Here is a 27,311-nt window from a genome sequence, read left to right as displayed (position 1 = left end):
TGTGGAAATGTCTGCAGAGTGTCTACTGGGAAAATAAGTGTAAGAAAAATGACAACATTTGTCTCCCGAAGCTTACACACGCTGCTTGACTGGATTGTACATCATCTCATATATTTGACTGAGGAATGAAAAAAAAAAAAGGCATTGTGGAAAGGCATGATTGTGCTTCGAGAGAGCAATAAAAACAATTACGATCAACTAAGCAGAGGAATTCAAAAGATCCATAAAACAGTGAAGATTTATTTTATTTATTTTTTTTGAGAGGTCTACCTCAAGCATCACCGAGTGAGCGCTCGGTCCTACAGCTGCTCTTCGGCTTAATTACCCATTAATAAGCTCAATGACATCGTGATGAAGATCTCTACCTTCTAAGGCTCTGGCACGAGCGCACTCCCTCTGGCTGATATGAAACGCAGCCAGGTGGGCAGGATTCTTCTTGCGCTAAATTGCTTTGACGTTATTAAGGAAAGGTGGGGCGAAGAACAGCGGGAGGGGAGGGAAGAGGAAAAATCTAGATAAACTGTAAGGCAGTTTGGAGAGATGAGGTTGGAAGAAGGTTAATGTAGCAGACAAATGGGCCAATAAAGGGAATATTGAGATGAATAGCAGCCGGCAGAGCAGCAGATGACAGGCCCAGGCAGCCATGCTAACAAAGCCACGAACTGATGTGGACTAACAGAGACAGCAACCTGCTCTGTCGGGAGATTAGATCTTTAAAAAAATGATTACAAATATATACAAGCACCAGCTCTACGAGGAGGAGGAAGAAAGGAAGAACTCGTGTTCATCTGGCATAAAGACGTCATTTGGTGTAAACATTTATTGGTTTTCAAACTGAAATAAAAATGACACCAGTAAACATTTAAACAGCCTTTCAGAATCCACACATTTTCTTTGAGAAATAAAAGAAAAAAATATATATATATATTTATTTATATATATTTATATATATATAGCGAATTGTATAAATGTGCAAATTGTGTGGGTTTTTTATTTTTTTCTCTCCAGTGACCCAGTATATAATTTTTTAAAAATATTCTGAAAATCAAAAGTTCCGTGTGTGCGGAAGAGAAACGGAGACAGGCGGAGTAGAATCGTTCGAGATGAGGATTATTAAAATGAGAAGGGGTGATTTGTTGTGACATCTTAAATAAAGTTTAAAATCGAGGGATGACCAAAAAAACCCAAACAAAACAAACAAACAAAAAACAAACAAACAACCCAAAACAGCCTGTGCCTATTCCCAACATTCAGAGGAAAGGAAAACAACTGAATTATTTAGCTACTATATAAATTATTTACAAAACAATGCGTGGGTCGTCATTTTACACTAGACACTGAGGCATCTTCGCTTTTCTTTGTCGGGGAAAAGCGAAGTCTGCCTCTGATCGAAGGCACGACATGAGACCCGCTGCGTAGCACACCGGTGACTCCATGATTTGACCACACCGAGGGGGTGATGGCAGGAACGGAGGGGCAGCTGTGCACCAGGAGGGCCTCAGACAGGGGTAAATGTGATCAATGGTGCGGGAGTGGGTTGAAAAAAAAAAAAAAAAAAAAAAAAATCATTGTTGGACTATTAGTCTGGTAACAGCTAAAAAATTTTAAAAAGTGAGAGATAAAATTAAAAAAAAAAAAAAAAAAAAAGTAGAAAGAGACAAAAAACAAAAACAAATAAAGGTTGCCCTTTGATATGTTCCAGTCAATTAAATAGAGAGAGGACGTTATAGAGATATCAGAACTGTCACGGGAGTTTGTCTGAACAGAAGTTCGTTTTCCTTTTCCCAAAAACCTAAAACATCAGAAAGACAACACACTTCTCACCCCCTGCAAGTGTCTATACACCGGGTGTGTGGAAACTGGAGGGAGGAAAAGCGCATCCTTAAAAAAAACAAAAAACAAAACAAAAACAAACTAAAAAACAGGCAACTCAGAGTCAGAAAGGAGAGGGAGAGGGTGAGTAAGGGAGGGGTGCTGGTGCTGTAGGGGTCATGGGCGGAGTCAGGTACTGTTAACACTCTCACTGAGAGTTGGCCCTCTCCATTCCAGGCTGAGGGCTAGACCGAAGGGTGCCAGGCAGGCACTGTGGCAGGTCACTTTCCCCCCTGTGACGCTGTGCCTGGAGGGGACTGTGGACAGGATGGTGTACGTGGGGGCTGGCTCAGAGGACGAGAAGTGAGGAGGAGGAGGCTAGGCACGGACGCCATACGTGTGTGGCCCAACGTGCACGATTTTCCCCTACAGGTGGTTGGCCTATGCATGACTGACGCCCTTGGGCAGCTCCATCACCGCCTGGACCCACCCACTCACCCCACTCACTGCAGGAGAGAGAGAGAGAGAGAGAGAGAGAGAGAGAGAGAGAGAGAGAGAGAGAGAGAGAGAGAGAGAGAGTGAGAGAGAGAGAGAGTGAGAGAGTTCAGCAACCATCACTAACTGTTCAGTTACCCAACCGTCCCTCTCTCTAAAACACCTCGTTCTCCCAAATAATCTTTAATTCACAAAAAAAAAGATCATGCCAACTATTTATTTTTATTTATATATATATATATATATATATATATATATATATATATATATATATATATATATATATATATATATATATATATATATAATTTTTTATTTTGATGCATTTCTTCAACATGAACTCCATTATTAAGGCCCCTGTCAGCTTTTCGTAATTAGCTTCTTTACTGTTCTCTATAGCTTTTACACCACATTTTCCACAAACATTATGGCTTTTTTTTTTTTTCCAGCTCAGCGATTTCTGAATTTATTAAAATATTTGGTGAAGGTGATATCAAGCCTACCAAAGCACAGTTCAGAATGAATCATGGTACTGTACAAAGTCTATACGTGTTACAATGCTCAGTATCTACACATGGCCACGAAGAGCATCTCCGACAATGTTGTTTTTACACTTGGAAAAATCTCTTGACCTCATCACGGAGCTAATCGGATCTGACGAAACCTCACGGCCCTCGATGGTTAATTAGCAGCTCGTCACTGGTTAAACGAGAGGACGAGGACCGTAAAGCTCATTTTAATCTGTTTTATTAAACGAGACATGATATGCATGGTACTCCTGAAACAATACCATGCTCTGCTGATTAGTGCAGATTTTTAATCTGACTGGAAAACAGAGAGACCGCATACCACATTTTTACCTGATTTTGCTGTGTTTCTAGAATCTACCCTTGATAACTGCTTCTTTAATGACGGATCGTTTGGTATCCCACGGATTAATATTTGAAATTGTATTGCCAGGGGCTTTCTTTATACCCAAGCCCTTTTAATTCTATAGAAAGTACACATTGCTATTCTATTTTTAAATGAGGTCTAAAGCTTTGGGAGGCACAACGGGCTAGGGACAGAGATTTAATATTTAGGCCAACGTCACTGCTCCTGTCCTCTTTCTTCTCGCCTGTCCTCCCCATTACGGGGTTAACCTACACTGAGATCTGTAGAGAGTGCCTTCCTGGGCCCCTTCCTGCCTCGACCGCCATGCCGAATTCCCACCGGACCCTGAATGAAAGGAGAAAGAAGGGGGGGGGGACATAATGAGAGGGAGCTCTTTGGCTTGGAATGACTGACGCGCTACGTGGCGAGTAAGTGTTTATCGCAGTATGTTCGGTGAGGCTCACCTGGTGATTGGTGACCATCGAGGGCGCGTGGAGCAAAGGTGGACGAATCTGAGGGTTGTACTGAAGAGGCTGGCCTAGGAGAGGGTACCGCGCATCACCTAGTCAAAACGACACAATCGACAAACACACAAATCAAACTAGTAGTATAACCCAAGTAACTTTCTAAAGTTTATCGCTATATTTAGCACGTCTTAATAAATAGCACAGCTTGTCGAGGCTTGTCCTTCACCGAGAGGCCGAGCTCACCTTGCCCCGGGACAATGGATCTGGAGAACTGAGGCATGATGGGAAGGGAGGTGAGGCCGGGTCGGACGTTCTTGACGTTCGTCAGATGGGAGGGAGTGGGTGACTGCGCTGGGGACGTGGACGGGCTGCCGAGCTGAGTGCTGCTCTGGAAAGCACAAAGTTAAGAACTTAAACACAGGTTTTATGAAGCGACATGGCTCCGCCTAAGAACACCAATAAAAATATTGTTTTATATATATATATATATATATATATATATATATATATATAAACACACACACACACACATCTCTGAAACATTTCACAATGAACCGACAGACAAAAAAAAAAAAAAGGAGGAGGGATTTTAGACAAGGCTTACATGCGAGCTGTCCAGAGTGCAGACGTCGGTGCATTTCTGGCTGCGTTGATGGTCCAGGCTGTGATACTTGTTGTGTTTCCACTGTGGAGGCGAGTGTGGCCGTGGCTGTTGGCCTGGAGGTAATGTGAGCTGCATCATCACCATGCCACTACCCGGGGGTGGAGGAGGTACGCCTGTATACAACAAATACATGCAAAATGAGATGCCCTGTTCAACAACATGGCTTCAACTTAGTAGTACATGAGGAAACACTGACAGTACGAGCTGACCAGTGTGAGTCGAGCTCTTTATTAACGAACGGCTACAATGAAACTAATAAATCATCTGTGACGCTTTCAGGCTGTTGAACCTGTGACTGAAGGAAACGTGTTCAATTGAAATGCCTGAATTCGGAGACGCGGCTTTTGCGGCACAATCCGTTCGAATATTTCGCGAACAATTTAATCTAATGAAAGGCTGGAGAAATTTAGAGTAAAAAAAAAGACTTGACCCCATTTACGAAAGGCTCAGAAGGCTTTTCACTGGGTAATTACTGTTTTTTTTCCTAAATGGCTCAAAGTAACCTATTTAATATCCTCTTCAGATTGAGATCAAAACAAGGTTAAATTCAATTAATCAGTGTTTGCATTATATCCTCGCACCCTTATTAATTGTGCTTCACGTGAAATTGACTTGGGTGTGCTCATACCCCCCCCAGCAAAGTAAAATAACGAAATAATGACTAGGCAAGCTCATAAGGATCTCCTATTCTAAAGTGGAAAGTATCTGATCAAGAAACACACATACACACACACACACAAAGAGAGATGTTGAAATATTTAGGATTTGCCCTGACAGAGATTTTAAAAAAAGGGCATGTTCTTTCCACTTGGTAATCCCTCCATGAAATTAAACCATTTCGGCCAGTGGCTACTAAAAGGAGCAGTGGGAATCTAATTCCAGCTTTTGAAAAGCAGCTTTTCTTCCTTCCCATCTTCCCATTTAATTAGTTGTTATGAGTGGAAGAAGAGGAGCACGATGGAGAGACAGAAGAGAAAGATCACAGGGTTGGGGGGGGGGGGACCACAAAGAGAGAGAGAGAGAGAGAGAGAGAGAGAGAGAGAGAGAGAAGCAATTTGCGTTAACGGCATGCACGTAAAGCAGCAAATTAGAATTAGAGGCCCCATGAAGGCCCTTGCTTCATTTTTTTTTCCCTTTCTTTAAGATTACTCTAACTGGGAACAAAGAGGCACAGGAATTACTTTTTAATTACCACCCCGTATCTGTTCGATAATTGGATCGTTAGGGCTGCAGAACATAATTTCAATTAGCACCTTAAAGCTTGATGCGGAACTGAACCGTGGGTGGGGCAGGCTGACGAGTCAGATCGCCTGCGCCGCTATGCGACTTCCTTTCTTTTGTCGGGCTGAATTATACGCTCACGGGTCCTCGGCGACGACGACCTCCCTTTCAGCAGGTTCCCTTTTTTGAATTTCCCCGGCCTGCTCCGATTTAGCGCGGTGAACGGAGTGGTTAGCCGTTTCTTAAGGCGCGACCTGCTTTTGTTGAGGCGCACCATCTAATTTTGTGAGGTTTGAAGTTAGGAGGCTCCAGTGATCAGCAAGGAGGGACTGGAAGGTGGTATTATGTGTGTAAGTGTGTGTGTGTGTGTGTGGGTGCGCCATGGCAAAGGATTAGGAAGTTTAAAGGGGGAGAGCAATAAAAGGGTAGCGCAGGGATAAAGAGGATATTGATTTGAAAGGGTAACCTGCGGGAGAGATTTTCACTCGTGCGTGCAGCAGATTTTGTTGTAGAGCAATAAAATGTGATTGGGTCAGATGACTGAAATCTCCTTTATTTATTTAATTTTTTTAAAAAAAATTTGTGCTATTTCAGCACTTTACGCGACAAAAACGAGCGCTTGGCTGTATTTTAGGAGGAACATTTATACATCAGAAATTACTGACTGTGTACTATTAACGATGCGGGCCCTAGCCATCGGGAAAGCCTACAGATGGTGCCGTTAACTCCGAGTTAAAATGTAGATTCTCAGGCATGAAATATTCATTAGGTACAGTTTCCACAAATGTTGCGCAAACTAATTCGGAATGAAAATGAATCAAGATGGCAGAGAGTGGAGGATGTTGACCGAACGAGTTATAGGTCATCCCGGCCTTAAGTACCTGAGCACTGCTGGGCGGGAATCTGTTGGGAACTGCAGGGGGAGGATGTGCGGGGGAACGGCATCTGCTCCGTGCCTGGAGGGGGTAGGAATCCCACTGTGGAGCTGCGGAAACACACACACACACACACACACACAAAATCTGATAAACAGGTCTTGCCCGCCCAGACTATAATAAAATTCCACCAAATTGGGGCTAAAGTTGACTTAATACAGCACAAATTCAGCTGATTGCCTCTAAATTGGAAGGAAATGACTAATATAGGGCACTAAGCACACATGGGACCGGCACGGCTCCACATGCCAGCACTAGTTTAAATATACCCTTTGCAAACCTACCGAGACATGCCTCCACACACACACAATCCAAAAACAAACAACAAAAAAAACCCCACAATTCTGACAATGTAATTTTCACAATAGCAAGATTGTGGCACCACAGACATTCATCATCCATCGTCCAATTTTCCAAGGCGCTGTTCCAGTTCTCCACTGCTCTAATAAGGATGTAAAGTGCTGCTCTAATGAGGATATAAGCAGCACGGAGAGTGATGTGCCAGTCAAAGTGCACAGGCAGCAGTGAGAGAGAGCGAGCGAGCGAGTGAGTGAGTGAGCGAGCGAGCACATGCCCTGAGGAATAAGCCCCCTGGCACAGGCTGCCTCTTATGAAGGATTGCGGATGTGTAGCGAGAACGAGATGGCGCTCCTTTCGGGACCAGCTGGGTTATATTAAGAGTGGTTGGGTATCTGGTCGCATAAATCAGTGCCAAAACGTGGCCTAGTAAAGTCGAGGCTCCTTCGAAATAATAATTAAAAAAAAAAAAAAAAAAAAAAAAAAAAAAAAAAAAAAGTGAAACCTTTTATTCTTCCACACGCTGTGACGCTCGATCCAATGTGGGCCTGACCTCTTTACGCGAGAAAATTTATATTTAGCGACAGCATGCGAAGGAGATTTTATTTCATCAGGTATCTGAAGCTAGTAAAATGTCTAACAAAAGCCCCCAAAAAAGTGACACTATATGAGGAGAATTCATGCTACCATTTATATCCCCTTAAATACAATACATGGGATAAATAACGTGTGATAATGCTTCCAAATATTAACCCGAGTACATGATTTTTAAAAATTTATTTACATAATGAAATAAAAGCAGCTCCTGGTGTTGGACTAAGACTCTGCTACATGTCTGAGTGCGTACCTCATGGTGTTCTGTTGATTTGGTGGTATAACACTGTAGTAGACCTGAATGCTGGACGCGTGGCTCGACTGGCTGGGAATAATGACTGGCTGCTGATATGTCTGCTGGGATCCTTGAGGCATGGATACCTGTCAAAAAAGGCAGAGTGTTGTCCATTTCTGTCCCATCTTATTACTCGAGCATAAAATCATTTAGTACCTAAAATGATGCTAACGAGGAACGCAGGTCTTTAAAGAGTTAAGGGTTACCACGGCGAAGGCGCTGCGTCTCACCTGATAAGATGGCACCGACGGATACTGGACCATCATGCCTTGCATTTGATTTCCCATATTGCTATGTTGGCCACTGACCAGGGTTTGACTCGGCGGCTGCTGATTTGGCATCACAGTTTGGTAACCTGAAGAGATGGAAAGAAAACATCACTAAACGGATGGGAAATGGGATTGTAGAATTGGATCAGGGTCGTAACATCACCCTGCTTTGTGCGTTTCGTTTCCGATGAAATCAAATCTCCTTTGTGACGTTGTCATTGAGGTCACGTGAACGCTCGAGTCGCGCTTGTGAAGAGCAAATATACTACGTTCCAGATTGCAATCGTTTTTAAAAAAATAAAGAAATATTTTGCATAATTGTAAAGCGGAATGGACCGCAGGGAACACGTTGCATTTCTGAGAACGCTGAGAGATAACACTGAAAAATGGGCCACCATTATAGCTAAGCAGCACAATGCAATAAAAACGACAGGGGAAAAAAAAAAAACTAATATATATATTGTATGTACCGTCACACAGCACGGCACATCAGAGAATCAAAACGATGAAACGAAATACCGAATGATGAATTTGAGCTAGTACGAAATTACATTACATCCCGAGGCTAAGAAGCAAGAAGTTTCGGAGGAATGTGGCGTGCTCCTTCCTTTTCCATCACGGCGATACTGGGACGGATTATGTAGAGCCAGAAAATGTCAATTAAACCAAATCCGCCTAATTACTCCCTTGTTAGATAAAATACTTTACGATCGCCCGGTGGCGGCACCTGCGAGTCTCTTTGCCATTAAATGGCTTTTCATTACGTCTGAGTAGGTCTACAAACACGCTATATTAAAACGTCTTTCATTATGGCTGATGAGCACCTTGACTTGTTACATCTTTTAAGGATATTGGAAAATGGCATTGGGGGGTGGGGGTAAGAGAGAGAAAGAGAGAGAGAGAGAGAGAAGACAAGACGTTTACTGAGACAGTCCGGTGAGGTGAGACGTGATATAAAAGCAGCCGCCGTGGTTTTGTTCCGACTCCCATTATAGAGAAGGATAATTTGCATTGGTGTCAAGGTTATTGCGGGGGGGGGCGTGTACAACCAGACGACGCTATTGAAAAGCTCTCGCCGGAGGAGGTGCCCAGTGGGAAGACTCAATGGGAGGCCTGTGTGGGAGCTGAAGAAGGTGGGGGGTGTGGAGGATAGGCAATTTTCAATTTCTCCTGGCTTTTGGCCAAAGCGACAGCAATCAATTTAGCCCTGATGAGAAAAAAAGAAAAAAAAGAAGAAGTGGGACAAAAGGAATGGATGGCCCACGGCGAGGAGCCGTAGAGAAGCTGGCTATTTTTGGTTCGATTCACTCACCTCCACTTAGGAAGCCAGCATGGAAGGAAATTTAATATTAAACATTCTGTGTTGTAGGCTGACTGAGCAAAGAAGAGAAAAATGATGATAGTGAGACAAAAAGGGGCGGGGGGGGGCAAGTTATTTCACAAAACTCCCTCGGAAAGTTTCAAAGACGTTCTTGCTCACACGTTGCCTGCTTGGGGGTGAGGGGGGTGGGGGGGGGGGGGGGGGGGGGGGTAATGCACTGTCAGGCGCTTATGATTAAGATTTAAGACTCTGGGGGTAGGGTAGGAAAAAAAAAAGCCTATGTGTTGTCTTTCTTCTTTCGAGGGCAGATGTTTTGTTTCCTGGAGCTCTCATATTTTTCATTCCCCCCCCACCCCTCTCTCGTTGACTGTGAAGTTCATTCTGCTCATCCATCACTGCTGATCTGATCGTGTGTTTCGTGCATTCGAGACAAAAAAAAAAAAATTTTAAATAAAAAAACTATGTTCCCCTATTTCTTCACTAAACCGAGTTAGAAAACACGTTCTTTTCTTTTCAGATTTTATTCAGAAACGGAGGCGACCGAGAGATTATTTCTAACGGCGCTTCCTGAGGATCCGTCTACTAGGAGTACCTTTTTGGGTTCAAGATTTGCAACTTCAATTCACGCCACAACTCGCGATGATTGAAGATGCCTGCAGACATCATAAAGGGGGACGTACTGGTGATGTCTTCATGCACTGGTGTAGAAACGGTACGGTCTACTGCTGGATATCGACAAGGTAAAGTCTCAGAGGCACTTCATAAGCCAGTGATGCTGCGCTCCCACAGAGACGTGCTTAGTTTGAGGAGGAGTGAGGGGCTGGAAAAGAGACCGGTTCACTGTGAGAATCTTAGGGCCTCTCAGACAGTGTCCCGGCCCCGCATTCAGCCACTCTGAGTCACAGCCAACAGCCTTGTTATGTTAGCTGAAAAGAACGCTCCGGGACCTTTCAACCTACTGAGACTATCCTGCATCCAAACCTCCAAGTGATTCCTTTTAAGACCATTCCTTAGCTCGCCGTTCTGACCGCACCATAAAACAGCTTGCTAACAAGGACATGTCTCTTAAGGTCCTCAAAGGATCCCGCTCAAAGCCATAAAGGACATTTTCGGTGTTTGTTTTTTTTTTTCTTTTTTTAAACAGCACTTTTGCACTTCAGTTGAACAAAACATCCATCAAAGCATGCGGGGTAACAAAAGAGGCAAATTTACATGAGAGCGAGAGAAAGAAAAACAACACTAATTTTGTATTTGATTGGAAATGCTTATTGTATCTGTTTAAAAAAGGGCAATACAACGCGAGTACAAAAGCGCCCGGCTCTGTGTAATTAGCTTTCGGCGCCGCTCCTCTGCCCCTGGGGTGCTTCCTCATTTCCAATCATTCGTGTGAAAACTACAAGCGCTAGGAAACAAAGACAACAAAGTACCGGGGGAGGGGGGGGACACAAAATGGACAGGGTGCAACAAAATCAGCTGAGAAATTTTAGTTCCCATTTCAATAAAAATTCTGAAAGGAACACATTTATGAGATTGTGAACAAACTTGAGGAAACGAAGACTGATGTGACTAAAGGAAGTGAGTAGGAGAAGCTGCTTAGGTTTAAAGAGTAACAGGTCTTGTGTGGGTTACCTGGCTGTTGGGTAGGAGCGGGAGGGGGAGGGGGCATCGGCTGGCTCTGAGGGCTATTGTACTGCACTGTGCCAACGGGCCGATACTGCTGGCCGGAAAGCGGGTACTGGCCTGGTGTGCAGTAACACGACATCTGCAGATTTAAAAAAAAAAAAAAAAAAAAAAAAAAAAAAGACATTGTAATCGCAGCAATCCAGAAGTTCTTGAAGGGTCAATATGCAACAATCAGATATGAAATGCTCAAAGACCTTATTGCATTAGATACATTCTGTGCTCTTATGTTTACAAAGGGTTTTTTTTTTTCTTTTTAAATAGCATACCATAAAAGGGATTTATATCTCCAAAGTTAAGGTCTTGATCAATGATGAATAAGTGACAGTCGACTCAGATTCCACCTACTACTCCTCTTTCACACTGCGCCACCGTCCTGGCTGGTTTAGCGACTTACCCCCATAGACAAAATGCTTTCCAACACCAAAACACTCGGGTTTAGAGTTTCCCACTCACAGAAAAATAATTCACCTTCTTCGGTGTGAATATAATCTTATGCTTTCTTCTTTTAACTACACTGATGAAATGTGAGGCCTGAAAAGATACACAGCCTTGATAATCTTGTAAATAAGGTTTACTACCTAACAATTCTAAAGCAGGTTTAATGACGATATTATAAAAGATAACGCTGCTTCACCACATCCGTAAGGTTGTTACCGGTCTGCAGTAATGTTGTGTTGGACTTCGCCGTTCGAACATTTGATGCCGTTTGAACTGCTCTTCGGTTCACAAAGCATGACAGCCATTTTAGGATCCTAACGCTGAACTGTCAGTGCAGCACAATTTTAAAAAATATTTGAATTACTACAAACATCCACAATATTTAAGCTTGGCTTGAGCATACCTGCTGCATAGGCTGCTGCATGTAGCCCTGCTGCTGCATCACCGGCTGGTTGACGGGCACCGGGCCTGGCGCAGGAGTGGAGTAGGATGGGGTTGGCATGCTCTGCCCAGGCGTAGGCACCATGTAGCCAGCCTGCTGAGGAGGAGGAGGAGGAGCCTGGAGCACCACGGAGGACGGATACATGGCAGTGTGGGCATCACGGGCCTCGCCTGACGCCTGACGTGCCAGGCTCATGTGGCTGAACTGGGTGCTCAGGTTGTCTTGCTACCAGGTTACACACACACACACACACACACACAAAACCCGGGACGTCAATATTCCAGTCAATAAAACATACGTCATGTCTTCTTCCTTAATATCTTCTAAACACGGGATCAAATTCACTCAATCAGTAAATGGGAAATATTTTGTCCAGTCATGGGTTGTGCACAAACTTGAGAACGCCCTTCCCCTCCACCGCCAGCTCCTAAAAGCTTTATTAAATCAACCTGCATCGGTTTAATCGCCGATCCATATCAATTTGCTTTATTTTCTCAATTAGACGTACACACGGGCTTGTGCTGCATTTCTATTCATGGAATATTCACTTCGACATCTGTTCCTCGATTAATTATTCAAAGCAGGCCTTCCTCCCTTTTTAATTAGTAATTCAGGAACGCTTACTGTTCGAGCGAGGTCAAAAAATGGGAGGCTGGCGGAGACCAGTAAACGAAATTAAACATTACTCAAGCATGCAACGGAAATCTCTTCGTGCCGACGTGTAGAAATGTGTAAACACTGACTACAGACGATGAACTTCTGGAGATCGTATTAATCTGCCGTGGGCACAAGACCAATGAGTGTCATTAGGGGCGATGGCGTTCTGCCATGCATTGTACAGCCCGAGCTTTTCTATATTTTATTAAGCAGAACCATCCATCAAGGGAGCCTGCTTTAAATGATCACATTATATTCAAATTTGGGCCAAAGGAATTCATCACAGACAGAAGGGAAGGGGAAAAAAAAAAGAAAAAAAAAAAAAAACCCTCTACAGATTCGAGTCCCTCACCACGTAGTCAAATAAGATTTGTGGATGACAAATGAAAAGGAAAGTGGTGAATACACACAACTCAAACCAAACCCTGAAACGAATCTTTGTACTCTTCAGTAACAACAACAAAAAAAATACCCCACACATTTAATTTGAATGCACAGTAAAGTTAAAAACAAAAACAAAATAAGAAGGAAAGGAGGAAAGAAAAACACCAAAAAACGAGAAGAGAAAAAGAGAGAGTGGTACCACAGTGTACTGTTGGTTAGGGGAGACGGAGAGGAGCTGTGGTGGGTAAGACACCGCCGAGTACTGCACAGGCTGAGCGGAGGGCTGGACAGGCCAGAGAGGCTGAGGAAGCAACAGACGACGAGAAGACAAGAATGGGTTTAGTCAAAGACGCGGAAAAGATGAAAGGGGGAAAACAGCACAGCACAGGCATTCGGATATTTGGGTGGGGGTAAGGAAAAAAAGTGGATTTCACCCCACGGGGCATATTAGTTTAGTGGCTTAGTGGGGGAGGGGGGGGGGGGGGAGCAAATCAACACCATGTGAAGAAGTTAATTGAGCCAATTAGGCGGCTCGAAACGACAACAACGATAAATGTACAGCGATGGGGTTAATTAGAGATGGTCACACTGTGAGTGTGTGTGTGTGTGTGTGTGTTATATCTGGGAATACATGGAATTGGAGATAGATTTCATTTTGGAGATCGATGGGAATACGAAAAGACTGTCGTCGATGCCCACTCTGATCGGGGATAGGGGTCATTTTACACCTGAGCGACTGATTATAACGTTCCCGGCATCCTCTACCTCTAGGCCATCACTGTATATATATTGCTTGAGAACATATATCCAGCACCTAACAGATCCTAATTTGCGAAGATGACTGGTGTGAACTCCAGAGGCTCCCATTTGGAAACTGAAGTACACCTTGCTCTTTAACACGAGCATATATTTGCCAAATCGTTCACTGCGACGAGGGGCTGTCAACTGTGGCCCCCGACGGCAGCGTGGCCACAGGTTTAATCTTCCCTTAATAGCAAGCAAAATACCTGGACCAAGCAATTAATGCCCCTTCAGGGTCTATAACTGGCCGCAGGACAGCGGCATCAGCACATTTCCAGCACCATCCATCATATCTAATTGACGTACCGGGGGGGGGTTAGGAGGAAAGCATGACCACACGGTCAAATCATAGCGTAGCATTAATTTGTGTAACTGAATAATGCATGCGGGTTAAGAGCATGCATTTTCAATATTTCATTGCTAGGACAGTAGTCTAGAGCAAAATGCAAGCTGTCTCCTGCTTAACACATAATACTCTTCTTCTTGTGGGAAGAAAAGAAGGAGCGATGATATTATTAACCGGTTATTGTTCTTCAGGTTACTCAGAGAGACGTCAGGTTCATACCTGGGACATGACGTGATTGGTGGACTGATGCTGGTGGGGGCCAGGAGGTGGAGGTGGAGGAGGAGGAGGAGGTGGAGGAGGCAAAGGCTGCTGGGGCCTGGAAGCTTGAGGAGCCACGTTGGGGCTGTAGACCACGGCGCTGCATTCCGGGTTCATAAAAGGCTGACCTGCAATTGGAGAAGGGATAAATCCCAATTGGGAGAATATACATATACACACCCACACACACATATCTCTGATAACATTACTACAACGTTACACAGAGAAACCGTGGAAGCTTATTAAGATCGGCTATTGAATTAAATAATTTCACCTAGACTGCAGCTCTTTAAGCAGTTGCATACAGTGCCCTCCACTAATATTGGCACCCTTGGTAAACATGAGCAAAGGCGGCTGTGAAAAATTGTCTATTGATTAATCTTTTGATATTTTGTTCACAAAAATACTCTTCTCGTGGTTATCAAACAACTGCAAACAAAACAAGTTTATCCAAAAAAAAAATAAAAATCTGTTGAATTTAGGTGTGCAACAATTATTGGTACCCCTATGAATTAATATGAGAAATATATATTTTAAGGATATTCCCATTGATATTATTATTATTATTATTTTTTTTAGTACACCTGGGTGACTAGGAACAGGAAATTGTACAACCATGACTTCATGTTTCACAGGGGTATAAATATGAGGTAACATATCGGTGAAATTCCCGTAGTCATTCATAGGAATGGGTAAGGCCAAGGAATATAGCTGTGATGTGCGGCAAAAGGTTGTTGAGCTTCACAAAATGGGAAGTGTCTATAAGAAAATAGCATTGAAAATGCCCATTTCCACCATCAGGGAAATAATTAAGAAGTTCCAGTCATCTGGAAATGTTATGAATCAACCTGGAATTGGACGTGTGTCTATATTGTCTCAACACACTGTGAAGAGGATGGTTTGAGAGGCCAAAAAATCTCCAAGGATCACAGCTGGAGAATTGCAGAAGTTAGATGCGTCTTGGGGTCAGAAAGTCTCCAAAACTACAATCTGAAGTCACCTACATCACCACAAGATGTTTGGAAGGGTTTCAAAAAAAAAGCCTCTACTCTCATCCAAAAACAAACTCAAGCGTCTTCAGTTTGCCAGACACTACTGGACCTTCAAATGGGATCGGGTTCTATGGTCAGATGAAAACAAAATAGAGCTTTTTGGGCATAAACCCCAGAGGTGGTTTTGGCGCACACAGAGAGGTAGCCATATGGAAAAGTACCTCATGTACACGGTTAAATATGGCGGTGGCTCTTTAATGTTTTGGGGATGTTTTTCTGCCAGAGGACCTGGACATTTTTGTTAGGATACATGACATCATGGACTCTATCAAATATCAACAGATATTAAATGAAAACTCATGATCCAAAACATACATCAAAATCAACACAAAAATGGTTTACTGACCACAAAATCAAGGTCCTATCATATCCATCCCAGTCCCCTGACATGAAAACCACAGAAAACCTGTGGGGTGAACTGAAGAGGAGAGTCCACCAGTATGGACCTTGAAATGTGAAGGATCTGGAGAGATTCTGTATGGAGGAATGGTCTCACATCCCTTGCCATGTATTCTCCAACCTCATCAGGCATTATAGGAGAAGACTCAGAGCTGTTATCTTGGCAATAAAGACAATTTCTCACAGCCTTCTTTGTTTATATTTACCAAGGGTGCCAATATTAGGCGAGGAAATTGTATACACAAGAGTTTCCCAATTTCAATCCTGTCTGTATAATGGATACATTTCTTGCTTCTAGGTTTGAGAACCAGATCAACATAAGCCTAACTTAGATGATAAACTAGCAGTGTTTTATGCTAAACACACAGGAATCTGAATCAGGGCTTCGACCTCTTGAGCATTCTCCGACCCTGAACGAGTTTCTGTAGGCTCTGATCGCTTAACGTCGCGATACATCCCCGAAATCCTTGGGGTAAAGAGGAAAAACTTCCTCATTTGTCGATCGCTTCGGAAAGGTCAATGCGCAATTACACACCTGGGCTGCTCCTGAAAAACATATCAGTGGTGGCAATGTACCGTCTTATCGGCCGCATGCATATTTAAAGACGAGACGGGAGTGAGCAAAGTGAATGGGGAATATTTTATGCAGCAGAGTTAACGGGATCCATCGCCTCGGCTCGTTTTCAATAACACGCAGGACGGCTTCATTATCCGTTTCCCCGCAACGCTTTGGAGAATTTGTTCTGACCAAAAGATATGGCTGGCGGTGGGTTTGGAGGGATTTTAATGGCGTATGAGCTGCCTCATTAGGCAGAGATACTTAGCAATTTGGTGACGGTGATGTGCGCTTCATCAGCTCTGAATTTACTTACCAAAGGACAAGCGAAGAAAAACTAATTATGGAGGATCAGTCGTTCGTTTTTTGCTTTGTTTTGATAAACCATGACTCTACATCTCTACCTCCCCTTACATCATCCAAGAACAGGTGGTTAAGACAGTATGTATGTATGTAAGTAGGGTTAGTTTAGGATTCAAGGCAGAAACAAAAACACAGACAAACCCGCCACCAGAAAAACGTCACAAGAAGAGAGAAACGTATCCGTCAGTGCCTACGTGAGTACCAACCTGTGTGCGGGTTGAGCAGGATGCTCCCTGGCGGAATTCCCGCCGCTTCCAGGGGAAGCAAATAGTAGTTAGCGTTAGCTGCGGTTGTTGGCGCCCCGCTCCTGCCACGCTCACAGGACACACTGCTACTAGTGCTGACGGTAGAATAGGCCAAGGGCACAGCGTGGCCCGGCTGGATTAGGGACGGGGCCGCAGGGGGGGGAGGCAGAGAGCGAGAGAGTGAGCCCGTAGATGAACCTACGCTACTAGAAGAGTCAGAACCTAGGGAAGGAGGAAGGGAGCAACGACAGGAAGCCTTAAGCGACAGGTACAGAAGAAATACACCATGCCAATCATGCTAGAAGATGGCGGCCGTGGAGTTAGAAATAAATTAGAGCCCTTAAGCTTTAAGAATTCATTGGGGATATTGGGCATCTAATTTTAAAATCAGGGTTCGACATAAAGATTTCCCTATAGATACGGGAATTTTTCCGAGTGATATTCCAAACACGTGCACGTACATTTTCTATACTAATTACTAAATTACCTCAGAGACCAGAGCAATAATCATAAAAAAAAAAAGCCATAATTTTATTAGCAATGAATGACAAGTTAATTAATTTCCTGATTAATGCCTCGGTTAATTTAGCAATTAAATTTTTAACGCTTCACTTTCATAATTGGCATGAGTCAGGTGCCGGATTACAGTAACAGAGGGCTCGAAATGCATTGTATACATGTTTTTGTGTCCTGCTCGCTCGGTTAGCTTGCTCCGGCACGCTGAAACGAACTTCGCCAATGAATTCCTACCGGGTAAAATACCAGGCCATTTTCTAGACATGAAAATCAAGCAACATGGAAACGCTTTAAAGGAAAAAAAAAAAAAATGCAGAGTTAGTCGGAGAAAATGCAAATGGAAAAAAGCGTGCATTAAAACCTTTTACAGCTTTCGCTAAAGACATTTTAATGTGTCTTGCAAGAGGCATGCTGTGAAAACAAGGAGAGGGAAAGAAGAGGTCATGGATTTCGAGTTGGCCAGTAACAAAACAATTTTGAAAAGATATAAATAAAAGTTAAAAACAAATAAATAAATAATAAAAATAAAATAAAAGACAAAACCCTTTTCAAAATGTTGAAGAGCCATTTGAAATATTTCTCTTTGATGCCAGCCAGTGAAGTGTTTCTGGGCATGACATAATCATTTTCAAGAGCTCGCTGTTTTTCTCTTTTGTGGAAAGCCGATTGGCTGACACAGGTGTCACTCACCCGTTTTAGAGAGGCGTGACGCGCTCTTCCCGCTGCTGGAGCTGTCTCCTCGGATGAGCAGCGAGATGCCACTGAAGCTGCTCGCCTTGGTCATGGCTGGCTTCAGGTTGCGGTTCGAGCTGTCCGAGTCCGTGCTGCTCCACGGCCGCGGCTCAGAGGAACGGGCCTCGGTCTCTGAGCTGCTCTGGCGGCTGGTCCCGTTCCCCGAGCGGCCATGTTTCAGCCTGAGTCGCACACAATAACGGTGTTCACATCGCAGTTTAAAGCCAGTGAGGATTAAATAAATAAGCCCAGACGTGAATCGAGTGTGCGACGTGGGAAGGAATGAAAGGATACCTGAAAATCTGTCGCCTCTGCTGAGTGGCGTTGTTGCAAACGTCGTCCTCGTAGATTCTGCCAAAGTTAGAAAGCCAGGTTTAATTTCCCTCGAGCCTGGGTCTTAACACATCGGAGAGACATTAACTTTAGCAGCTGACGTGAGCATATGTGGAGCAGGACACATGCTCAGGCCACCTGCAAATGAGTGTCTCTCAAAAATGGAGGATTCTGATGTTTACGGCAAACTCTGGCAACGTTATCAAGAAATCCGTCATCTTGTGGAACCCCCCCCCCTTTAACCCCCCCTCCGAACACTCACCTTCTATCAAGAGCGAAAGCATCCAAACCCTGCAACAGAAATCCACAATGGTTTTAACGTTTCGATGCATCAACCCATGTTCTCTAGACAGGTTTATGTTGTTTTTTTAAATAAAGCAATTGACTGGAGTAGAAAGAAATGATGAATCTCACGTCAGCGAATATTCTCTCTCTCGCCCGTTGATACTCCTCTTCGCGCTCTTCTATTGATTTACTCCTCCTGTCATCCTTTAACCTCATTCGCATCTGAAACACAAAACACCTGCTTTTGAATGTGCAGCTTTTTTTTCTTTTAATCGAAGAAACTTTTATTATCCGATAACCATCCATCACCCGAAGACAATATACCAGTTTCTGGAAATTTATTTATTTATTTATTTATTTATTTATTTATTTATTTATTTTTAAAGGGTTGAGCTTACCAAGCTTTACCACTTACCAAGTTGTCATCTTTGTCGATGCTGGAGTTGTCCCTTTTTAAGATGTAGCGCTTCTGGAAATCGTCCGTCTTGTCGTCTTTGAAGTGTTCGGAGAACTTCTGATCGGGTCTGGACGGGCAGGCGTCGCGGAAAAGAAGTGCAGAGGCGTTATTAAGACGTATTCCGCTTAGGGCTGCACGATTAATATATCGATCTCGATTACGATTGTGACCGCCCGCGATTACATGAACGTGATCGACTGCGATATTGACGTTTAAAATTCGTCCTCCGCTCATAGAAAACTCCGCTGCAGATCAAATCATGCGCGTCCTAAACTTACAGCCGATCACCATACAGCGGGGCAGGGATGACGTCATCTTGTAACGCCAAAAACCAGAAACGGGTTAGCACTTCGGTTCCATCGTCCTCAAGTCAATGGTGTTTTTTTTTGTTGTTTTTTTTTTTATGGGATTTTGGTTAAAAGCCTGAAATAAGGTCTGTGGTGAACACAAGCTCAACATATTTTCGCGTTTTATTCTACGACATAGAGTACACCAATAATACCCCTCTTTTAAAGCTTTCATGTGTACTGAAGAGGTGATCGTTAACAAGTTGCTAAACGGGACTACAGACGTTGTCGGGGAGATTAAACGTCATCACGCCGAACAGGAAAAAACCTTGCAGATATACTGGTTCAGGTTTAATCCCCCTCCCCAAAAAAAAAAAAAACCTGCATGAACATTCATCCACAGAGTAAATCCGTATTATGGAAAATGTTTTAAACAAAGTTTGGAAAAGTTCTCGGGAGCTTGGTGATGGTGACGTTGAAGTCGAGCGTCCGTGGTGTAGTTCGTTTATAGCGTACGGTTAGCTGTTTATTTCTGGCAATTGTATTTAGGCTTCAAACTTCATAAAAGTTGTGTTCATTTGTGGAAATGATCTTGATGGATAAAACGTGTTAGTGTTGTAAACTTCTGTTGATCACAGAGATTATTTTTTGCAATAATCCAAAAGCCTATGTGAAAATCCTACTGGGTTTTTGTCGAGGGAACCGGTGTGATGCTAACTTCCGGGTTCCGGTACAAAATGACATCATCCCTGCGCCTCTCTATTGGGTGATCTGTCTGCGTCTCTCCTCCTGTAAACACCGTTATTGCCTTTTCTCCATGCGCCTGAACTGTTTTCATTTGTTTGCATATTATTATATTTGATCCATATTTTCATTTGGTCGATGGCATTTTTATTTTTGCTTATCCGAGATTTTGGGTAAAATTTGGTACATTAGCAGGAATGTAGCACAACATGGAGGTGAACGCAGCGGTCGGTTTATTTAAATGTGAAAGTGCAATAAAAATATATTGTCCCTAAAATCAATGAATAATCGTATTGATTATTCGTATCGATATTGAACAAAATCATCGTGATAATCGTTTTGCCCGTAATCGTGCAAGCCCTGATTCAGCTATTACGATCCCTCGGGTTCGAAATATTCGAAAGACTCTTCGGTGGAGTTCTCCGCAAAAAAAACATATTTTAAAATACAGACACGAGGCTAAATGTACTCCCGTTGTACGACATCCACTTCGGCAGTCTAAGATGTTTCGATCAGAGCTGAATCACAAGAAAAAAAAATTATAAAAAAGAAAAGAAAAGAAAAAGGAGAAACACTGGGATTGAGACGGTGCCATTACTCACATTCTTGTATTGCTAGTTTTGTTGATGATCACGCATTTCCCCGTTTGGTCGACGTTATGGTCCAAGCCAAAGTAAGCAGCTACTCGGTGCAGGAGCATTCGGTGGTAGGAGGTCATGGGTGGGAACTTTCTTCTCTGGCTCCTGGAACAGTGGAGGAAAAAGAAGAAGAAAAGAACCCCCGCAACCATCATTATGTCTCTGCTCCCTGAGCCAGATTTTTATTTAAAAAATAAATAAAAAAATCTTACAAGACAATGATTTGATGAAAAACAGTCACTTGCAAAAACAATGGATGCCTTAGGGAGCCATTAACTCACTCATTGTTACTGATGAAGTCGAGGATGTCCTGTTCCAGCTTCAGCAGCATCATTCTGTCCCTGGAATAGACGAAGGAACGTCGTTTAGTACCGAGCGAGCGTTTCTTATTTCGCTCATGAGCTGAATAAAGCGAGGGGCTGAATTCCATGTAGACGAACGCTTACACCCCCCCACCCCCACCCCGCAAGAAAAAGCAGGCTACAGAAAATTATGTATCGAATTAAAATGAAAAATAATAATAATAATAATAAAGTTTACAAACCTGGGGTTGTTTTTCAGTGTGTTAACCAAGAACTCGTGCAGATCGATGCCAGTGGAGTCGGTGTATTCTTGACTGGAATCTTAAGAGAGAGAGAAAATCTGAGAGACGGCACCTTCTGCACTTCCAATATAAAAAGGTTGCATCATCGCAACAAATGAAACTGCAAAAAAAAAAAAAGTGTAAAAATTAAATAATCCATAAGCACACGCATGCACACACGCACCTCTCGACAGCATCTTGCGCTGCATGTTCTCCAATTTTTCCAACTTGTCTGCACTTTTCTCTCTGTCATCTTCGTTTTTACTGACTGGAGTGTCCTCTTTGTCGAATGATTGGGAGAGCTTGATCTGAATCTCGTCCTGCGGAAGACGAAAAATAAATAACTCCGCGTCGGTGGGGTAAAATAGGATAAACCCACAGATTTTACTTCTCAGGGGTTTTTTGTTGTTGTTGTTGTTGTTTTCTTTTCGATGATCGAGCAAAACGTTTCACTACTCGCTTAAATCCGTGTTAGGCGCTGACGCCGAGTGTCATCTGGGATACTTATATGAATATCAGATGAAGCCTGTAAAAGACTGTGTGGAACTAACAGAAACTTAAAAAAAAAAAGGTGATACTTCAGCAATTTCGCTGTGCCTTTAGATAAAGACCACCATCTACTTTACCAGAGGAAATACTTCATATTAACAAGCAGACCTCTTTAAAGCGCTGCTCGAATACACTGCGCCTCTAGTTAAACGTGTCCAGCAACATTCGATTTTGATTAGTTCTCTTTTTTCCTTACTGGAACCCTACAATTTGCAATGTGGCAAAGCCTGGGCACTCTGACGACAGGTTTATGGTTTTAAAAGTTCTGTGCTTTTTCCTATGGCTCGACGGCGTCCTTGTGCCTTCACCTCCTTTGGAGTGGGTCAGAGCGAGCTGGTTCTCGCCCTCCCCCCCAACCCCACTTCCCTTCCCAATTTCCTTTGATTAACAGCACGGCAAAGAAAGGAGTCCATTTCGCTTTTCAAAACCGGCACAGAAGTAAAACAAAGGAGGGCAGGCGTGCGACGTGACGCCCATGGAGCCGTGGAGGCGGTTTATAAGAAGCTTTCTTTAATGGGGAAACGCGAGCGGTGGCGTTTACACTGAGAATAGGGAGAGCTCGGTTTTTGCAGCCTAGAGGATCTATAGCTAAAACTAACACGGCTTTAAAGTCGGATTCGGTAATTAATTATTGAGTGCACCTCTGATGCATAAGATATATATATATATTTTAAACTACTTTTTTAAACATAGCTATGCTATGAATCTTTTTTTTTTTTAAAGAAAAAAAAAAAAGAAATTCAATGAATTAAAGAAAAGAAAAATACAAAAAAAAAAAAAACACACACACACACACACACACACACACACACACACACACATTACATTCAGGCTCAAGAGATAAGAGACAAACCCATACACACTAACAAATACAAAATCACCAAATAAGGGATCTTGCTGTTGGAAAATACAAAAGCAGATCGAAGTGAATAGAGTGTGTAAATAAATAGACAAAAAAAAAAAAAAGATTTAATAATCTGTTTGACAGGAATGGAAAAACCTTTTAAATATTGTTGTTAGAATTACGTACGATCCATAACCGTTACCAAAGCACACAGAGTGACGAAGTGCGAGGGGAAAAAAAGAAAAAGAAAGAAAAAAAAAAAGAAAAAAGGCTACTTCCCACATGAGTATTATTTTCACCAGGCCTACAAGGACAAATACCTCACAAGTAGGTTTTAGGAAGGAACACAATTACAAAAAAAAAAAAGGGGGGGGGGGGGGGGGGGGGGCGTGCGCTGGGTGAGATGAACCTGTAAGTGCGAGAGACGTTTCCGTAGCCCTGCGAGAGGTTTACCTGATGTTCTGGCAGCAGTTCAGAGGTAATTGGGGGAGGAGAGGGTTCTTCACAAATGGCCAGGCTCCGAACTAACTTTAACTTTGCGTTAGACTGGGGGAGAGGTAGTGAGGGTTAGAGAGAGAGACAGGTCAGGATGTACACAAAACCACTGCAGGTTTCATTTCCACAAAAAAAAAAAAAAAAAAAAAAAAAAAAAAAAAATAGATGCACATGAACTCCACGGAAATAAACTATGGCAATGAATGACATGAGGTTGTTTTTGCTCGTTTTTAAATAGAATGGAGTGAAGAAGATGGATGTGATTTTCAGAGCTCAAGGACGACACCTTTGTCGTATACTGTCTACGCACACAGTCTGGTTAGTGGCTCTTGAGCGTTTGAAAATCATGCGGGTATTTAAAAAAAAAACAAAAAAAAACACACACACACAATGAGCTTTATAGTACACACGTTCATACAGATTATTAAAAAAAAACTTCATGATGCACAACACAAATCTTGCAAAACAACCGAGCAAACACATTTAAGGACATGCCTCTTGCCACTGTACCTTGGGCCGTTTTGCGCTCTGTCCGGGTATTTGCCGCTGTACGGTAGGCAATGAGACAAAATGGGGCACATGGATTACGCTCCGGAATCATCCATCAGTCACGACAACACCGTACTTAATGGGACATTACATCTTGCTCTAAACCATTCTTTACTAAAAACACACATGCATCGGCAACGTTTTTAGAAATAATGGTTTGAAGGCAGAGCAACGTGTGACTTTTTATTACATTTTTTTGACTAACATTATGTGATAACCCACTGTACACTATACGGCCAAAACTTTCTGGACATCTGACCGGATTCCGGATTTATTCCCGCTTTGCCTCCAGTCTTCTGGGAAGGCTTTCCGCTAGATTTCGGCGCGTGGCTGTGCGTTCATGAGGTCAGGCGCGTGAATTCGGTGTTCTGATTCATCCTAAAAGGTGTTCAGTGGGGGTAAGGTCAGGTCAAGGTCTTCCACTCCAACCTTAACAGACCGTGTCTTCATGGCGCTCGCTTTGTGCACAGGGGAATTGTCATGCTGGAACAGGTTTGGACTTCTTTAGTTCCAGTGAAGGGAAATTATAAAGCCACAGCTTACAAAAAAAGACATTCTAGACAATTGTGTGCTTCCAACTTTGAAGGAACACACACGAGTGTTACATGAGTGAAGTTGTTACAGCGTCGTGGTTAGTGACCGCGTATGAGCTTACGATTACGTCACCTTTAACTTAAAGGTAAAAATACATTCCCGTATATATATATGTTTTTTTTTTTAAAACCAGATACGGTGTATCTGTACGGTGTATTTTTGTTTCCGGCGACCAAAAAAATTTCACAACCCCCTCCCATTGGACTTCATATTCATAATCATATTACAACCACCTGCATTTCTCAGTGGTAGAAACTGGAGTACGCGTACACCGTATACGGGGGTTTTATTGCACCTACCGGGCACTTGGGGAGAAAAACTACTTTACTGCACTGACTGATAATCTGCTACTGTTGTAAACGTGTTAGAGTGGTACCTCTGCTGCAGCTCAAATCTTGTTCGTTCATATACGAGGCTTATTAAATGCACAGGAGGACAATTCGGCGTTGCTGATCAGAACTAAACGACGCAACTATGCTATTTTTTTTTTGGCTAAGTAGCCGCAGCACACTGCCACACTAGTTAGATTTTGGTCCAAAAATTGAACAAAGCCGTTGTGAGACAGTGACATTTTTAGAACGGGTCATAAATACCGTACGCATTTTGATCCGTAATAAAAACCCTCGTCAGCGCTGGATCTTAAAGCAAATGGCTACACGGAGCACCTTCACTTGGATGCGACAACCTAAATAAATAAATACTAGAACAGATAACACCAAGAACTGAAGAAGAAACGGGGGAGAAAAGAAAAAAATAAATAAATAAATAAAATAAAAGTGATTACATTACTTCCCCACCAGGGTACCGCCCCACTGTCATTTTAGTTCAGTTAGAGAACGGACGCTACGATTAAAAACCGAACGCGTCTGCTCAATTCAGCATGAGCCGAATGAATCCGAGTCGCAGCACGCATCAGATTTCATTTACCACTGGACGAGAGTGAGGCGAGCTGACTGACGAGACGACGGCGGAAAATGTGGCTTAATATAAGCGAGTTTGTTACTGTACTGTCCTGATATTGCGTTTTTCATAAGAATAATAACGAACCCACCATTCATGCAACTGGCGCCGCCGGATTGCTGCTCATTCGAAAGCGAAAGTGAAACGCACACGGCCGCGCTGGCATTCGTGAGCGGCAGAAATGCCTCTCCCTCCCACCTCGGCGATACCGGTTTTACCGGTGTTGTCTCACGTCGATTAACCGGCGGGAAAAATTTCTTCACCGTCGCCTCCCTATCGTTCACACATACAGTGTGAAATACAAAAGACGTGGGAAAAGGACCTGTTTTGCAACTCGGCCATTCCGGACACCTGGAAATGTGTCGAGAAGGCGTGTGAATTGTCTGTGCAGTCCCAGCTGAAGCTAGGAGACGGTATCAAGGGGCGGCCCTCGTTCTGCTTCTCCTTCGTTTTGTCCGTCTTGTACTCTGGAAAGCTCGAACAGACAACGTGGGCCGTCGTTAATAAGCAACACGGTGGCCTTACAAAATTATGATGGATGCTTATGCGGCTTTAATTGGGTATTGAGCATCTCCAAGTCCCCGAGTGCTTGGCACTGGCGTTAAGCCATGTGCAGGCGATCCGGCGAATACAGAACTTGGTGAAAACTGCCATGGGAACACAGATGCTGTGCGAATCTGCCAAGAGCGAATGGGTGGGGAAGCGGAATCGGGGGGAAAAAAAAGGAAAAAAAAAAAAAAAGAAAAAAAATTGTGCGTGCTGCAGGGAGAGAGGAAAAAAAAGAGAGAGAGAGAGAGAGAGAGAAAAGAAGCAGGTAGTGCTGCGTTGTGCACGGCGAGGCTTGCGAGAGAGACTTGCGAAAAGAAAAGGGAGGGGGGGAGACAGATGGCCATAAAGCCACTTGCTGTGCTTCCCCTCCCCAGCTCCACAGAGGGTAAGACAGAGGAAGCGCGGGGATAAGCTTGGATTGGCTGGTCAGACGGTCCTCCTGCTTCTGCTGCCTGAATTTTGGGCGAGTATCTCTTCGAGAGAGCAGGAGGCAAAGACAATTTGTGCAATGAAATGAAAAGAGGCACACGACGCGAGCAAAATGTCAGCTTGTCAAAAAAGCAGCAAGGTGTCTGTCAGCTAATAAAATATTTTTTATATATATATATATATATATATATATATATATATATATATATATATATATATATATATATATATATATATATATATATAGAGAGAGAGAGAGAGAGAGAGAGAGAGAGGAATAAAAGGCAGAGGCATAACCTTCATAAGTGTAACCTTCACAAACTGCACTGGGCTGGCTGAGGTGTATCCATTTCAGCCGGTTCTCATAACACAATTACATTACGATTGATCGCTCGTGTTTGGCGTGCTATTCCCATCGGGCCCGTGCGCCTGGGCTGTATCAGAACGATCGTTTGAACCGATTTGTTTGCTTTTTTTTTTTTTTGACCTCTCTACTCCAGAAGACTCGTTCCATACGGACCTCAAGACGCAATCCTTTGTTTGAGGGACAGCGATAATCATGACCATCAATAGATGATTGATCACAGGGCAAATGAACCTGAGAATATTGCAGGAGGTTGGGGTTTTTGTTTTTTGTACAACACAATCAAATTGTGGAGTGTGTGTGCAATCGCTCAACGGGAATTCAATAAGATGTTTTATCAGAGAATAACAAAAAGTGCAGGCTGAAAAAAGAAAGAAAGAGGAAAAAAAAAAAAAAAAAAAAAGACTTGGGGATGGTACAGCTGCGATTTGTACATCTCTGGAAATGGAACGTGATGGTGCGTGTGGCTTGATAGCCTGTAATTATTCGCGCTCGGACTGGTGTGCGAAGGCGGCCTAACTAGTCACGTGTTTATT

The 27,311-nt window shown here is 43.2% G+C and overlaps 1 protein-coding gene across 10 annotated transcripts in view; it reads right to left on the bottom strand.

Annotated features, from left to right (window-relative positions):
* LOC108266842 (R3H domain-containing protein 1) overlaps positions 1 to 27,311 on the bottom strand; it is a 49,683-nt gene that overhangs the window by 2,222 nt on the left and 20,150 nt on the right. For 4 of the 10 annotated variants that reach the window (XM_047156179.2, XM_017470628.3, XM_017470630.3 and 1 more), the window contains 23 exons: positions 23,841 to 23,876; positions 23,289 to 23,381; positions 21,627 to 21,762; positions 21,404 to 21,482; positions 21,141 to 21,200; positions 20,824 to 20,964; positions 19,149 to 19,257; positions 18,863 to 18,955; positions 18,711 to 18,739; positions 18,410 to 18,466; positions 18,074 to 18,297; positions 16,829 to 17,089; positions 14,214 to 14,380; positions 13,047 to 13,148; positions 11,768 to 12,031; positions 10,873 to 11,005; positions 7,884 to 8,008; positions 7,612 to 7,739; positions 6,414 to 6,517; positions 4,252 to 4,424; positions 3,891 to 4,035; positions 3,645 to 3,742; positions 3,454 to 3,525 (listed from right to left, as the gene is read on the bottom strand). In XM_047156179.2, coding sequence (XP_047012135.2) covers positions 3,454 to 3,525; positions 3,645 to 3,742; positions 3,891 to 4,035; positions 4,252 to 4,424; positions 6,414 to 6,517; positions 7,612 to 7,739; positions 7,884 to 8,008; positions 10,873 to 11,005; positions 11,768 to 12,031; positions 13,047 to 13,148; positions 14,214 to 14,380; positions 16,829 to 17,089; positions 18,074 to 18,297; positions 18,410 to 18,466; positions 18,711 to 18,739; positions 18,863 to 18,955; positions 19,149 to 19,257; positions 20,824 to 20,964; positions 21,141 to 21,200; positions 21,404 to 21,482; positions 21,627 to 21,762; positions 23,289 to 23,381; positions 23,841 to 23,876 — 2,829 coding nt within the window. Of the gene's footprint in view, positions 1 to 802; positions 2,319 to 3,453; positions 3,526 to 3,644; positions 3,743 to 3,890; positions 4,036 to 4,251; positions 4,425 to 6,413; positions 6,518 to 7,611; positions 7,740 to 7,883; positions 8,009 to 10,872; positions 11,006 to 11,767; positions 12,032 to 13,046; positions 13,149 to 14,213; positions 14,381 to 16,828; positions 17,090 to 18,073; positions 18,298 to 18,409; positions 18,467 to 18,710; positions 18,740 to 18,862; positions 18,956 to 19,148; positions 19,258 to 20,823; positions 20,965 to 21,140; positions 21,201 to 21,403; positions 21,483 to 21,626; positions 21,763 to 23,288; positions 23,382 to 23,840; positions 23,877 to 27,311 lie in introns of those variants that run through there. The other 6 variants (XM_017470631.3, XM_017470632.3, XM_017470634.3 and 3 more) reach the window with 6 other exon arrangements.

Source organism: Ictalurus punctatus, chromosome 6 (genome assembly GCF_001660625.3).
Source record: "Ictalurus punctatus breed USDA103 chromosome 6, Coco_2.0, whole genome shotgun sequence".
NCBI lineage: Eukaryota > Metazoa > Chordata > Actinopteri > Siluriformes > Ictaluridae > Ictalurus > Ictalurus punctatus.
Note: the sequence above shows the minus strand (reverse complement) of the source record. Positions and strands in the feature narration are given on the sequence as shown.